At 25.7% G+C, this 16,413-nt stretch overlaps 2 protein-coding genes across 2 annotated transcripts; one reads left to right on the forward strand and one right to left on the reverse strand.

Annotated features, from left to right (window-relative positions):
* The first annotated feature begins 1,523 nt into the window (after positions 1 to 1,523).
* On the forward strand, positions 1,524 to 5,762 carry LOC112598212. The gene is made up of 6 exons (XM_025344609.1): positions 1,524 to 1,984; positions 2,632 to 2,724; positions 3,044 to 3,227; positions 3,371 to 3,504; positions 5,258 to 5,407; positions 5,523 to 5,762. The coding sequence occupies exons 1-6, from the start codon at positions 1,888 to 1,890 to the stop codon at positions 5,675 to 5,677; spliced, it is 813 nt and encodes a 270-aa protein (XP_025200394.1). The 5' UTR covers positions 1,524 to 1,887; the 3' UTR covers positions 5,678 to 5,762.
* A 108-nt stretch (positions 5,763 to 5,870) lies between these two features.
* Positions 5,871 to 8,281, reverse strand: LOC112598233 (putative beta-carotene-binding protein). Its single transcript, XM_025344635.1, has 6 exons — positions 8,179 to 8,281; positions 7,207 to 7,299; positions 6,956 to 7,094; positions 6,753 to 6,886; positions 6,444 to 6,610; positions 5,871 to 6,120 (listed from the first exon to the last, which is right to left on the reverse strand). Exons 1-6 carry the CDS (start codon positions 8,264 to 8,266, stop codon positions 5,944 to 5,946), a joined length of 798 nt encoding a protein of 265 aa, XP_025200420.1. The 5' UTR covers positions 8,267 to 8,281; the 3' UTR covers positions 5,871 to 5,943.
* Between the last annotated feature and the right edge of the window lie 8,132 nt (positions 8,282 to 16,413).

A 16,413-nucleotide genomic window follows, 5' to 3' on the forward strand; every position in this document is an offset into this window, starting at 1 on the left:
TAAGTGTATTACTATATTTAAGAAATATTCTGTAGCGATACGAACTACTGGTTATCAAATAAAACACCCCCCGTTTTATCGCAACTCATCGTTTATTGTATAATCAGATTTTATAGAAGAGGATTATTGAAGCAGCAGAAAAAAGAGGAGAGGGTGACGATTTGGTAAATCACTCTGTATATAGGTATCTAACACATCGGCAGTATCTACGTGATGCGCGAGATGATAATAATCGTTTGTAAGTCATACATACGCACTTGTACGATGTAAATATATAATATACATAAATACATCATTATTGGACAACGCGACGTCGTAAATAAAACGATTATCTGTGGAGGTAATGAAAACGAATCGGCGAATAAAACACACAGTGATCAAGGCAAGTGCGCCGCCTGTACGTGCGTTTCGCGGAAACATTTAATTTGTTTATAATACACCGAGCGCTGGTCGTGAGCGGCGACGTCGTGTGCATTATTATTACAACAATATTATGTATATATATATAATTAAGCGTCGGTCGTTATACACGAAACAAATACGGCAATGGCAATCTACACCTCCTGCAGATAGGTAGTATAATAATTATGAATTATGATTGATAATAATTATATCGTAACTGCCGAGCGTCGACGTGTGTGTGCCGTGAGATAAACCGACAAGAACCCTAACCTCACCGATCGCGAATCGTACCATATCCCCATTACATATAATACGTATACATATTCATACCGCGGTAATCTTGACGTTTGATGGGTTTTTTTTTTTTAATTTTTCGCAATGCCGCCACCGCCTTCCGGCCTCACCCGCGTTGTCCTTTCCCAGTTGCGAATTTTCCGACCGCCAGAGAACGAAAACAACAACAGCTCGCAACAACAATGTTATTATTATTATTATTATTATTATTACCATCATCATCGTTATTATTATTGTTACAATCATCGTCCGGTATACCTGATAACATCGCACGCAGATACGACTGACGTACGCCTATAACAACCGGTTTCGGGAGCATAATAATTGCCATTTGCCGGTCATGCCGACGCGTTTTGACGCGGAAGATCGCGGAACGCGCGCGGTTTGCCGCATCCTCGTGCGCGCCTAATTTATATGGTCTGGCGATGAAACGCACAATTTTGAAATAAATGCTTTTACGAGTTTCGGACGAGGAGGAAAAAAATTAAAAACATTTTCCCGACACTCTAGCAACAACAACAAAGACGACATGACAATATAATATTAAGACGTTACGCGTGCGCATAGGTACCTATATATATATATATATTATTATTATTATAATCGTAATTCACGCAAGTGGGCGGGTGGCACAATTGTTTTATTATTATAATAAGTATCACGACGATGACGACGATAATTGCAGGTCGTTATTATTATAATTTAATGTATAATTTTTTCTCGCTCTCGTCGAACTCGCACGCCGGCGTCTCCGGCGACGCGCGATTGCCAAGGTCGAAGTCGCGCGCGTACGCGTACGGGCTGATTCTGCACTTCAAATGGCCGGTCACCGGGTGGCAGTCCAACACTTCGACATCGAAAGCCGTTGTTGCCGCATTGCCGTGTGTCGTCGTGTGCGCGGGTAGCTCATAGATCGTAATAATACATTATAAACTGAAAATATTATATTATATTAGACGATATTATAAGCTCGCTGCCCCGACGCACACACACTCTGCGACGATTCGTTTTCCGGTGTTTTCGGGGTTGTTTCCGATCCACCCAGACGCGCATAGTCTTGTTTTCCCGACGCCGCATTAGTCCCGGGATAGTAAGTTTTTCGCGTCCGTGGACCGTCATTAATCGCGTGGTTATTGGCTGCATTTTCGTATACAAACATAGTTCACGTAATAGCGTAACGTCACAATCAACATGCAAGCGAAGAATATCAAATCCGTGATAATAGCTTTAGTCCTGGCGGCCATCATCTGTACGGCTGCGGGGAAGCCCGCGAAAACCAGCAGACTGGGTAAGTGTGCGAATTCGGCGGGAACGGTCTGGGTCTGATAATGTATATTATACAATGATCGAATTGTAAGCCGATTTAGAACTCGTGATCAGTACGTGTTCGATGGAAATCAAAACTTTTGAACAAATGTTTCGTGAAACCGATGACACCTCCGCTGACACAGCGATGTATTTACGTTTAACACCATGTCGACTATTAGTATAATATATTTTAATACCTGTATTGTGCGGGTATTGATCGTATGATTAGGAGCGCTACTCGAAGTGATATTCCCCGTAGATCTGTGCAAAGTATTCGATTTATTAATGCAAATACCATAGCATATTATATTATTACATAATGTTTTTATTTATGACATATTTTTCAAAACAATCGAATGAAAAACTGTCAGTTCAATAATGACATCTATATTATGCATTTTAATATTATTTATCTTGGCACCTGAAAAAAGAACTAAACATCAAATATGTTTTCGGTCCACAATTATAGGACTAAAATCATCAACATAATTATTTTTTTTCTGTAAATAATCTATTGAATAGAATCCCGTATTTTTTTTTCCATATGTCGAGAATATAAAATACTTTATAATACATATAAATTGAATTAATCGATTTTAAACATTGTTATGTAATTTATGATTTTAGCTAAATACACGACGCTATGCAAGCTTTCAGACCCAAAATTAAGCCAATGTTTGACTAGTTTAATGCAAGATATTTTAAAGCACGCTAAAACAGGTAGGTACTTATATTATCATTTAAAATATGTAATATAATTTAATCAAATCAATTAAAAATTACTATAGATCTTAAAATTTTACTTGAAGATTAAACATATTATTAACATAATACGATTATTATAATGTTTATAAAATTTATCTAATTTAATAATATAAATTATGTACAAGTAATTAAACTAATTACTGTAATATTGTTAAATTTGTTTAACTTGAATTAGTTTAAAAAATATATATATCCGTTAAATTGTATTGCTTCTGTATACAGTTATAATTTCATCCTCTTTTAATCATAATTTAAAAATATTATTCAAATTTAGGTATACCTGAACTTAACATACCCACGTTGGAACCATTTCTCATTCAAGAAATTGATTTAAAAATATTCCAAGGATTGGGTGCTTCTATTTTCGGAGGCACGATTCAAAGATCCGATAAATCTAAGGCGTTTGCACGTAATTTAATTATCCATCATTCATCTGAATTAGATATTCACGAGGTTAAGTAAGTATTAACATAAAAAAAATCACGTAAAATAATTAAAATAATTCTTTAAAAACATGAAACGTAACCAATACTGAGTGTGTGGTTGTTATAATATCGTATGATATATATTTATATATTGAATTTTATCTACTTATTTCCAGAGTGGATATTAAAAAGAACGAAATTTTCATCGACTTAACTTTCCCAAAACTTGAAATAGAAGGAGAGTATGACGTAAATTTAATTATGTTTAATATGCCAATTAAAAGCACAGGACCCGTATTCATAAACGCCAGTGAGTTATCAAATAGTTATAATTTTTAAAAAAACTTTTCTATATAATTTATTATATTGATCTCACCTCTAGCTAAGAGGATAAAAAATAACAATATTGTATGCAACAATTTTAAAAAGTGGTTTATCTACTTTGGTATAGCATTTGTTTGGTTTATTACTATTATTATTTACGCACAAGAACAGTAGAACACTTTCTCAAAATTGTTATTTTTATATTTTTAGCACCACCTAATATTATTATGGTTCCGAAAATGAAAAAAAAAATTATCTGACACATGATTTTAAGTTAACATTTTGAGTAGCATAATATTTTTTTACATTTGGAAATAAAAATAAATAAAAATGTTCAGTAATCAAAAACAGAACTTTTTTACAATTCACTTATATACTCGTATATCTATTATATTCATTTTATAAACATAGTATTTACGTATATTTTGTTTTTTTCTGGTTTATAATATATTCATTATTTTCGCTAGTCTCTCGTAAACAAGACTCTGGATTCACTGCTAAGAATATGTAGGATATTATGTTCATACATTAGGTATTGTCGATTGTTGTATCAACAAACAGCTATAATTATTTGGTTTCTATTGATGGTAGGGTATAAATATTTCTTGAATGAAAAGTATTTTATCATCGATGAATAACAAAATAACTACATTTAAAAAATAGATCTTATAAAATTAAAATATATAATTATGTTTACGAGTATATTTTAATTGAAGAAAAATTTCAACTATTTAGAATAAAGTGATTGGAATAAATCTCACTATTAGTTTGAATAAATTGTTCAATCAGTACAAAAGTAGTTTTTCTCCCACGTTGAATGTATGTTATTATATCAATAATTTTTTCAATTAAATATTTTTATATATAGATATCAGAAATATAATTTTCCATAATTGTTTGTGAGTAGTATAACTTATATAAATATGATATAATATTATAAATAAACAAAATAATTAAAGTTTTTTTATGGTTTAAAATTAAATTGAATTTTTAAACACAACAAAAATTATACAAAATGCTTGATATTAATTATAGTATGTATTTTTTATTTTTTTCTATTAACTAAAGTATTTAATATATTAGGTTTATGACTATCATAAAACCTAAGTCTAATAAATCTAAAACGTTGTCAATAATCTTAAATAAATATATAAAATTATTTTTTTCCCGTTTTAAAAAACATGAAGTAGTACTTTAAACAAAAATTATAATCTTTATAATTTACGAGATCAATTTTTAATTAATTCAGTAAAAAATACAAATTACATAAAAATACAATTACTGGTGCAAAGTAATTTAGTATACCAAACCTTGAACCCATATATAACCTTGAATTAATTAAACAATTGTAAAATTAATAAGGAAATACAATAATCCCAAATAATAGTTAAAACATTTTATTCAGCTAATGATTTACTTTTTTTATGGCTAATTACGCATTCAAAAATTGAAAAAAACCTCGATATTTCATGTAAGCTTATGATAAGGTAATAATCAAATTATTTTCCAATTCTTCTGCAGTAATTAAATAACTATTAAATTTAAATATCTACTCACTCTTAAGCAAAATCTAACTTATAATCATCCAATAATAAAAAAAAAAATATGACTTATTGACAAAACCAATGTTTATATTGCGTTTGCGATATTTAATATTGTAGATATACTTGTAGATCAACACAGTCATCACTATTGATATAATCAAATTAACTAAAATAAATCTAATGGTAATATTCTAGCTGAGATTGCAGTCAAAGCTACATTGAACGGAAAAACGATAAAAAGGAAGAATGTGTCTCATTTATTATTTGACAATATTGACATCAAAGTTGACTTTAAAGACTACTCAATATCGATTCAAAATTTGTTCAAGAAAGATCAAAATCTAAGTAAGTGAATACAGTGTCGTGAAATAACTAATAAGTAATTTTTAATTTTAATTTTTAATGAAAATATTATTTATCAAAATTACCTAACGTTTGTGAATGATGTTTAAATGTTTAGACAGAGCATTAAACGATTTGATCAAGAGCCAAAAAGCTGAGCTAAGGAAACTAACGATGCCAATGATTGAAGAACTAGCCGGTAAAATGGTACTTTCTATGATTAATCAAATTTTGACCGGTTTACCGATTGAAGAAATTTTTGTATCAGAGTAGTGTCTGGTATTATACCATATTTAATGGTTTACATTAAATGTATTTATTCTTGATTTATTTTTCTGTTATGTGTATTTAATAACTTAAGAAGAAAATTTTAACTAGCGTATGTATTCGTATAAAATGTATTTTTTATATATTATATTTATATTGTTACCAATTTATTTGATCATATTAAAAATGGCCAACTTACTAGCACTCTAAAAATATTTTATGTCATTATTATTCAGACTTATAAAAATCAAAATATTAGTGATTTTATATTGTTAATCTGGAAACAGTTGTTCGTAGGTAAAGTGCTGTGTAAGCTTTTCCACAGTGTCTAACACGAACTCTTCGAGCACTTTTTGAATAATCGGCCTGAGTTCCATAAAAAACATAATGAAATTGGCATTTATAGCCATATTGAGTACTTCACCTAAGAAAAAATCAATACTAAATATTAATTATAAATAGAATTTAAGTTATATATACTTCATTTTTGATTTTGTTAAATAAAATTGATATTGAATACCTCTTTATATCATAGATATACCTTCACGTTTTATATTTTTTCAGTTTATGTAATCATGAGGTTCTTTTTTTACTGATAATATAAGTAAATAAGTTTTGATTACTTAATATTTTATGTACGTTTAGTTTAATAAGTACTTTTATTTGATGATTTAATAAAATATTTAAAACGTTTTAATACGTATTCAATATTTTTTTATTGCACAATCTATAAGTTGTGCATATTACTGAATAGACAACTTTATCTTAAAACCAATTTAATAAACTCACCTAGGTTTTTATCACCACCGAATAAATTTCTTAGTTCTATATTGCCTCTGCTTATTGCTATTCCAAGCGATATATGATGGAAACGTATATAATTCAAACCGTCGATATTGATTACATTTCCCAGTAGCGATACGTTGCATTTCACCCCATCTTAAATCCAAAACATTTTAGTATTTTTAAATAAGAAGTTCCACAAAAAGCAATCATAACATTAAAAAAAACTCCCAAATACGACATTACTCTGCCAAAAAGGAAATATATGTATTTAAAAAGTACCGCAACGTATACTTACATATATCCAAATCGAAATCTCCTCGACCTTTGATGATCATTTTCGCGATTTTTCCATCGATGCTGTAATTACCCAATACATGCATATGAGGAAATCTCACTTGGAAATTATACTCCTGTTTGTCAATGTTAGCTCTATTTCATATTCATATAAATACAATAGACAAGGGCAAAAGTAAGCGTGGTGTAATATTATTTGCTTACATAAGATGAGTAATAGTGAAATTACTGGTTCCAGTGACTAATAAATTGGTGGTCTCTATTTTCAACCCGTTTCCATTCGTTGGAATAAGAGTATTAATCAACATTGGGTCCATAGGGGCAACATCAAATTCAGGAATTCCTTAAATAAATTTTAAATGGAATTGTAAACGGTTTTTTTCAACAACGGTGCTTTTAGAAAGTATACTAAATAGTCAAATTAGCATATTATTATAAAAATGTTAATTATTTACCTTCTGCAAGTTTAGTTCTTAAAAAATATGCTGATTCTATAATACATTTTGGAATGTCCGGATTTGAGCGGCGGCAAATGTGTAAGTAATCAGCTAAAATTAATGATTTTTTTTTTTTTAATAACACTTGATTACTGTATGACTATACGATACATTTTACATGAAAAATTTATAACGATTGTAGTATACAGCATTTTTCATTTTATGATTAAATACTTTTTAGTATATTAAACTAAATACTTAGGGAATAACTATTTTAAGAGAAAATTAGAATACAAACAATAAAGTATGAATTTTTACTAATTTATAAACAATGAAATTAAAATACTAAATATCTTACTTATGATAAAATTAATAATTGTTTTATTATATTATTGTAAAATAAAGTATTAATTAATAAATGAAAAAAAAGATATATAAAATAATTTTCAATTAAATAAATTAAATATTAAATAAGCTAATTTAACATTGATTATAAGAAATGTTCAAATTACTAGATATAAAAATGGCTTATTAATCTGAGAATTAGCAAAAATATTCAGTATGCCACACTAGCAAAGGTGCCTTATAAAATAAGATATCCAAGATAACGAATAATCAAAAAAACGTTGTTACTTAAATTAATGTAATTATTCAAATGTCGATATGTTAATACATTTGTACGACGAACTTCGTAGTACTTAAAAGTTTTTATTACATTTTAAGTTACAACAAAGGATATTGCGCAAACAAAATATTATAAAGTAAATAATTTTGAAATGTGTAAACTATTAATTAACATATCATGAAGGTAGATAAAATGAAAAATAATGTAAATCTTGAATTAATTAAACGTGAAAAAGGTACCTTAAAAAAATGTAATCGAACTATGTCAGATTAAATCCATCAATATAAAACAAATGTAAGTAATAATAATCCATGTATTTTGTAAAATTATTTTTTTTATTTATTTTACACTAATTTAAAACTTACGTATAGGCTTCAATTTCGAGAAAACATTATTTACACATAAACTATAATAAACTATAATAATAATGGTGACATGCAGAGAATTTGCCATTTCTACCGAACAAATAGTATACCGGTCAAATAGTAACTTCAAATACTACGATTAATGTGTAAATGGGATTTATACGACCTAGTATTCTATTATACTAACCGATAAATATAATTTGCCTATCGTTTTTATATAGGCTTAAATTTTGATCGTTAAGGACAGTTTTAATTGCGGATTTTTTAAGCTTTTTGTACCTAAGAATTATGCTTTGATTATTCTTTAATAATTATTGTTATTTAATCGAATTAGTTCTCACGATGACGTTAACAAATATAATTCAAGGAAATTAAATTTCAAGGCTAATAAAAAGTTTCATTATAAATATAATATCAAACAAGTAAATAGTGTTAAGACTTTATATAACTCAATAAGAATTATACGAAATAAGTTAAAACAAAAAAAGTAACGACAGCTTTGTGATTTATGAGTATTTTATGAATTCTTACTTCCTGATTGGCTTTTAATCATAAATAAAAATATATAAACAAACAACAGAGAACAATATTTAGTAATAAAATATAGATTAACAGCTGATATATAAAATAAATAAGATTAATATCTAAAAAAATATTATTTGCAGATGATTTAGGAAATTAATTATTTTTGATTAAGCTAGTAAGACTATTTTAATTTACTATAAATTAAATACAATGTTAGATAATCTAAGTATAATCATTAAGTATTATTATGAAAAAAAACACTAATAACCATAGAAAAGATGAACTGAACAAATGAACATTTAATTATTTACTCATACTATTAAATATATATTGCATAGAAAGCAGTGGCATAATTCGATTTTTTAATGCCCTTTGTAAAATAATCCAAAAGTCCCTTAGTTTTAAAAATTTGGGGGAAGAAGGTGTGAGGGAATAGCTCTTTACAATATCCTATATTCTTCTTATTACAAGAAGTTTCAATAATAGTTTTAACAATTACAAAAGATTTATTTTGATTTGTAGGTACCTTTAAATAAAAGTATGGTAACATTTCTGGCGCGAATACTTCACTTTTTCACAAGTGTTAAAACTAAGTTCTACATTTGACTCCGGTGTTATAACACTTTTAATTATTATTTCACTTTAATTTTCACAAGAAACGAGAAAGTACAGAAGAAAAAAAAAACAGGCAATACTTTTAATAACTTTCTTTGTTCTTCCATTCTTTATTTGCGTTTTTCATGGCCAATAAGTATTTCTTTCGCCATGATCGCAATAAACAAATACGATTCATTGATCATGACAGAGTGCGAAAGCAAAATCAATCAACGATACATCATTGACTAAAATAACAAAATAAATCAAAAGAACATTCAGTAAAGACGGCGGTTACTTTTTCCTAGAACAGTTCTAATTTAATATCTAAATATAAATACACATGTTTGGTTTCCATTTTCCGAGCTATGCGATTGCGGTGCGTTTCGTTGTTATTTTCATTCCATAATTATTTTAATTAAATAATATCGCCAATATTGAGGGGCTAATAAATAAAATAATCTATAAATATAATCGTGATCTTTTACAAGAATATACTTTTTTTTTTAAAAGATGATCGTAATCATACATTTCGCTATAACGATGATTTGTTTTTGGATTTATAACATTTATTCTGTTTATTCTTGATGGACCCGTGGCCCATTGCCCTTCATGCCACCACCCTATCTGGTTGGCCACTGATAAAAAGTATAATATTAATATAGATTTTTTCTACTATTAAAATCATTTCTCTGTCATTCAGACGACATCTTCGTTGCTTATGGATAACGCTTTTTGACGTCATTTCAACCAAACTATTTTTTTTTATATTTAATGATCAACAATTCAATTGCATATATCTTATTAACGATTAGCCCTACCTCTGTTGATATAAAAAATTAATTGTTGCAGGAGTAAACACTATTGTGACCTTCAATAATATTTTACTTAAGTTTAAGATTATAATAAATGGCTATACTTTATCACAGCTGCCAATTTTATAACGAATTTTAAGTGTAGTTTCTGAGTGGAATTACTGACCTAGGGATATGTTCTTACAAATACCCATATCTAAATATTGTATAATATGTAAACTGCAACTATATAATCACATTATTGGTTGAAGACTGAACCGGACATCGTCAACATTCTGTGAATATCACTTTAAAACAGTTAGTTATGACAAGTGGTTTTTTTATGTACACCTAAGACTGCGTTGCAAAACTTTAATTTGAAAAATTGTAAGCATTTTTTTTGTTCGTTTAATTTCTCGTTAATTATTTAAGTCATTAATATTGTATGTTTATATTTTTATTGACTAGTGCGGTTTGGTTTTGAGCCATTTTATTATTATTAATAAACATTAATGAATAAGCTTTTACGTAATGAATAATTACCTGCAGTCACAAGTGTGAAGTGACCTTGAAATAAGAACGATTCGCATACCTAATGTATGTAAATTTATATTAGGTTTATAAATATCATCTGATATACAACTTATTTATAGAATTGTATTAATACGATTATATGATTATTTAGAATAAATAACTAAGACACATTTAAATAAATAATAATAAAACCAGCTTGCGTATTAAATACAACCGACATGGAATTATAAACTCAGAAATTAAATTTAAAAGGGAGTTTTTAACTTATCAAGTCTTTTAAAAATCTATAGTATTATAGCTCATTTATTAAAAGTTAGTTTGTGTAAGCATTTTAAAATTAATTTTTAATTTTTAATGTACAAATAAATAATGGAATGTATATTTTATTTATTTAACAAGAAGCGAGTGTAATAGTGTGTCAGTGTATGGTAAAAAAAACTCAATTATGTAAATTTCGCCAAAAACAACTAAAGAATAAACAAAATAAATAAATAAAAATAATTTAATTTGTACATTTTTTTTTTTACCTTTTCATAATTTTTATTTGAGCCACTTTAAAATAATCAATTAATCATTTTATAAGCTTATTTTTTAATATGCATTAAAAATCATTTTAACAGTTAAGTTAATTTTAATATAGATATATTTCAAAAAAAAAAAATTAGAGGTTTAGATAGTAGGTATTTGTACTTTGGATATAAAAAAGTAATATTTCAGTTAATAATAAAATGTATGAAAATAAAGAATATCATAATTCATTGTTCAATTAAACGTGTTATTAATAATCCATATTATTTATTAACGTTATACGTGCTATAACTCATGTAAGCTCAGTAAATTTTAGTAGTTGAAATTGCAAGTGTAGTGCAGATTATATATTCCCTTTAATTTCCTATAAAACAATATATAGATGTAGCATAAATTAAAAATACTAAAATTAAATACTATTTACCAGGAAAAAGACTCAGAAAAAAAGTTAACAATAAGTTTTATTTTTACTTTTTACATAATAATTCCATTTAACTTATAAGATAGTTAAATTGATAATATTTATTATTAAATTTAAATTGTAACCATGAATTAATAACTCGCATACTACTAAACCATTAGTTGATCAATTATTTATTATATAATGATTGAAAAACAAAGCTTATTTTTACTATATGCAAGGTTAATTTATAGACATATTCTATTTGATACTATAAGAAACTAATTGTTATATATGTGCATTTAAAAGTAATTATTACAAAAATCTTAAATCTCATAATTTGACAATAAATAATTATATAATATTGAAAGTAATGTTTTTAAAAGAATACTACTTTTATTTATTTGTTTAGCACTTATACAAATTGTTTAAATATAAGAATCTTTGTACATTTCGATTTACTCCAGTGGCTCTAATAAATAATAGTACGTAATTAGCTTCGATGACTTACAAATACAATAAAGATATTAATGATGTATAAATAAAATGTTGTTTATAATAACGTTGATATTTGTACGTAACAAAATGATCTTAACGATAAATTTTACTTTTTCAATACTTAATTCAGAACTAGGTAAATAAAATACTACATACTGTAGTATTCTGGTTTCACATTAAGATTGTACGAGGTAATTTAGCTACTTGAAACCAAATAACTATAATTTAGATGTTAAAGATAGGCATCGATGAGCAGCCATTTTTACGTTTCTTGGATTAAATTCTGAAAAAAAAAACATTATACATACTATTATTACAAAAAATTAAAAATTAATCTAAAAATCACGCACTGTTATGCTGACCTTCAAATATTTCTTATATATATATAAAATAATATACCTTTTTCATAATGCTGATAATTTAGTTGAAATTAAAAAACAATATATGTGGCAAAAGACAATCAACTTTTATTTTAAAACTACTATAATATACTTACACACTGTCGCGAACATTTATAATTACATAATGTATATTATCATTGAAAGATGAAAATACGTCATACGGTAAGGTTTATAAATTAAAATCATTTATATTAAATCATAAAAATGAACTAAATATGTTTTAATACATATACTACCTATGTATTAAACATTTGTATAACATCAGTAGTTGAAATCTAAAAATATTTATAAAGATCATAGTATCCAAAATGTATGTTTTTAAAAACGATATTACGTTGAAGATAATATGTGCTAAAGAAATAAACGAAAAACTCGTAAATTAATTAATCAATTATACAATTTTGACATGCCAATATAGTTTGTAACACTATTGGCGGGCATTTTTAAAATTGTAATTACTTCCGCATAAATTGAAAATAGTTTCTTTATTTAAAAATATAATTAATCAATCTCGGTTATTTTTATCGTTATTCATATATTTCAAATTATTAATTAAACAAAAGTCAGTCTTAGGCTGTTAAACTTATAAGTTATAACTAACTAACTAAACAAATAGTTTGAAGCGTTTCAATAGTGTATTATTGGTAATGAGTAATGACAATCTATACCTGATATTTATATAATTATTCATTTTTACTGTTCATAGTTTCACATTCACGTTTATTACATATATATATATATGTATAATTAATTTACTAAGAAATTATAATATGCAATAAAAACACTTTTATTTTTAGCCAACAACATTTACCTACGCATACCTCTGTTTCAAGTTTCAGTGTTATATGAATACAATAGTTTAAACTGAAAAATAGGGATTAAATATTTCTTTGTTTACATAATAAATGGCTTTCATTGATTTCGTACAGTAAAGCTAAGGGCTTAAATTTAAAAAAAAAAATATCGTTTATAGTGTTGAGGTATTTAAACATTATAAAAATTTAATATTTAATGTTACTCGATTTTTTTCCGTTTAATATTATTATGTTTTTAAATTTATTTTAATTTTTAGTTTTTTGTTTAATATTATTTAACGGTGATAAATACATTAAACACAGTAAATTTTTTTTACTAAATTCTATTGTCATTTTTAGTATAATTAGTTACACTGTGAAGTAAAAACTATGAAACTTATCGAATTTATTGGTCAGATTATTAAGTTATTTTCAATCATTGTTAAACTTATTCATTAAACCACACAGCTTCAGTTCCGCATCAATGAAAATGAACAGAAATATAATAATTGAGTCACAGAAAAATAACTAATATGCATCCTATACTAATATATTCAATATTTGTTTATAAACAACATAGGATTAAAACACTTCGGAAAATATAAATATTACAGATTAACCGACATTGAATTGTTCACTACATAAAGGTATATAATAGATTTACCTATAATTATCATAATTAATTATTGTTAATGATATATGCTTATATATGTTCGATTTCTTTCGTTTTTCGTTTACTGATTTTATTCATTGTATTTAACTGTTTTCCGTTATAACGTTATAAATAACGCTTTGAAGTCATGGTGAATTTGGTAAATATTTTTTGTGTTAACATACACTGAGAGTTATTTATATAGTTACTAAATTTGAATATATAAAACTGTGAGTGATTGCATCTAGCTATTTGTAAATACATGTTTTTATAATTCATCTATATCATATCCGTGTGACGTGTTTTATATAATAAAATATTCTACAACAAAATTGATTGGAACTGATTTTGAAATATTTAATTTTATAGTTATTTTATTAATCATCAAATATTTATTTTTATTGACGGGCTAAGGAACTGCTAGTTGTGTTTTACAGTGTACATTATACCGTAGGTACACTAGATAGTAAACTGTATACGTTTAACATTTAATTAATTTCAATAATTAAAAATTAACAATTTAATAAACTGCAATTCAGATAGAGCTCTATACAAAATAAATAACTTGTCATTGTTTTGATCGTCAATCGTTCTTAAAACGTAATATTATTGTTTAGTGATAAGAAAACAATGAAAAATCAAATGTCCAACAAATATATTGTTTCTTTAATTTTTAAGTTCTTAAGTGTCACTAATTGGTGGTTTCATATTCCAATTTTCCAATACATTTTTGTTCTGTCACCACATACTCTTATAATTCTAAATAGTACAAATTGTGTATATTTTGATAATAACTAAAAAAAATAATAAAAATCTTTAAGTAAACTTTATTTAAGATAATTATTATATACTTTACATTTTTAATTTAAAGGCGCAATTAACACAAAAATAAGTTTCATTTATTTAAAAAAATATTCAATACTAAGAAAAATGGAATAAGTTTAAAATTATTACTCATATTATTAAATGAGTTGGGAAGAATTGTAAAAAGAAACGTGACATCATTAGGATGGGCTCACTCATAATTAAATGTCTTGCATGTGTAAAAGTTGCTCATTTCGCATAATAATTATTTATCTAGGTACCTTAAAGAATATTTTTTATTTTTTTTTTTTTTTGTACGTATGTGATGCAATTTTATACATCAAGTATGTTAATAAAACCAAAATTTCTTTAAAGTATTAAGTTTTTTGGAAATTAAAATCTCTTTTAATATTTTTAATGTTTAAAAAATACTAAATTTTATATAGAAATTCTGATACAGCTCTCATCATAAGAACAAACATTTACCCATTTGCAATATGAATTAAACATAAAATTAAAATTTTTAGGTCAGAAAATCATTATATGTATGTAGCAAATAACTTTTACTCATATAATATAAAAAATTATGACAAGCCTAGCTCAATGACATCGTATGGCTATTCTAAATATCCTATAATAACTCCTTAAAGTAAAAATATATATTTTTTAATTGGATTTTGATAAAATTATTTTTAATAGTTCTAACTACAGTAACATGCAATAATAATTTAATTGCTAGAAGAAACATGTTTTTATGTTGTGTGTTCCTTTAATAGTAGGTAGTTATATTGTTAAAAACTGATTGAATAATGTTTACTCACAAACAAATTGTTTCTGTGGATAAAATCATAAGTATATAAAATACTATTATCAGTGATTAATCGATTAGTTATGTAAATTTATTTTATTCTATGATAAACTTAAATTGATTATTTTTCAATTTAATATAGTTAAATTGAATCAATATACTATTGTTCTTATACTGAAAAAGTTTAATAAATAAGCTTCAAAATCCTAACCAGTGAAATCAATTGTAATTTATTGCAAATACGTATATTTTATGAAAATTCTTAACTAATAAATTGTGTATTAATTTATCATATACATCTTAATAAAAGTATACAACAGTAAAGTTTAATATATTATATAGTAAATAATAATAATACTTAGAAGTGATAACTACTCTCATATATTAGTTAATTACGATTTGTATGTTTGTCATACTTAATATGAAAGATAATTTACTAGCAAAATACCTAAAGAACAACTTTTTTCTTGTAATGAGATGAAATGTGAATGTGTACAGTAATAGTTTTGTTTTAGATAATTATAACTTATAAGTAAAACAATTTCGGTTTATCCACAACATTATACAAATAAAAATATAACATTTATAATACTTGAAATATTTTTAAAATGTCAAATATACCTATACGGCTACACGTTTAATAAAATCTATCTAATATAATAACTGGTACCTATATAAAACTGTTAAAGTATAGAGCCGAAACAAGGTTTTTATACAAGAATTTGGATTCAGTGATAAAACATTTTTCAAAAACTTTGTACAGAATTATAATATATATAAATACTAAACAATAATAATAATTGATTATATAGTTAGTATTTCGTGAAAATTCAATAGGCTACAGCAGTTTTTGAATAGTTTTATATTTTATTTTATAATATAATTACTGATTTAGTTAAACTT

This window comes from Melanaphis sacchari, unplaced genomic scaffold (assembly GCF_002803265.2).
Source record: "Melanaphis sacchari strain LSU unplaced genomic scaffold, SCAv2.0 Contig45_pilon_pilon, whole genome shotgun sequence".
Taxonomy (NCBI): domain Eukaryota; kingdom Metazoa; phylum Arthropoda; class Insecta; order Hemiptera; family Aphididae; genus Melanaphis; species Melanaphis sacchari.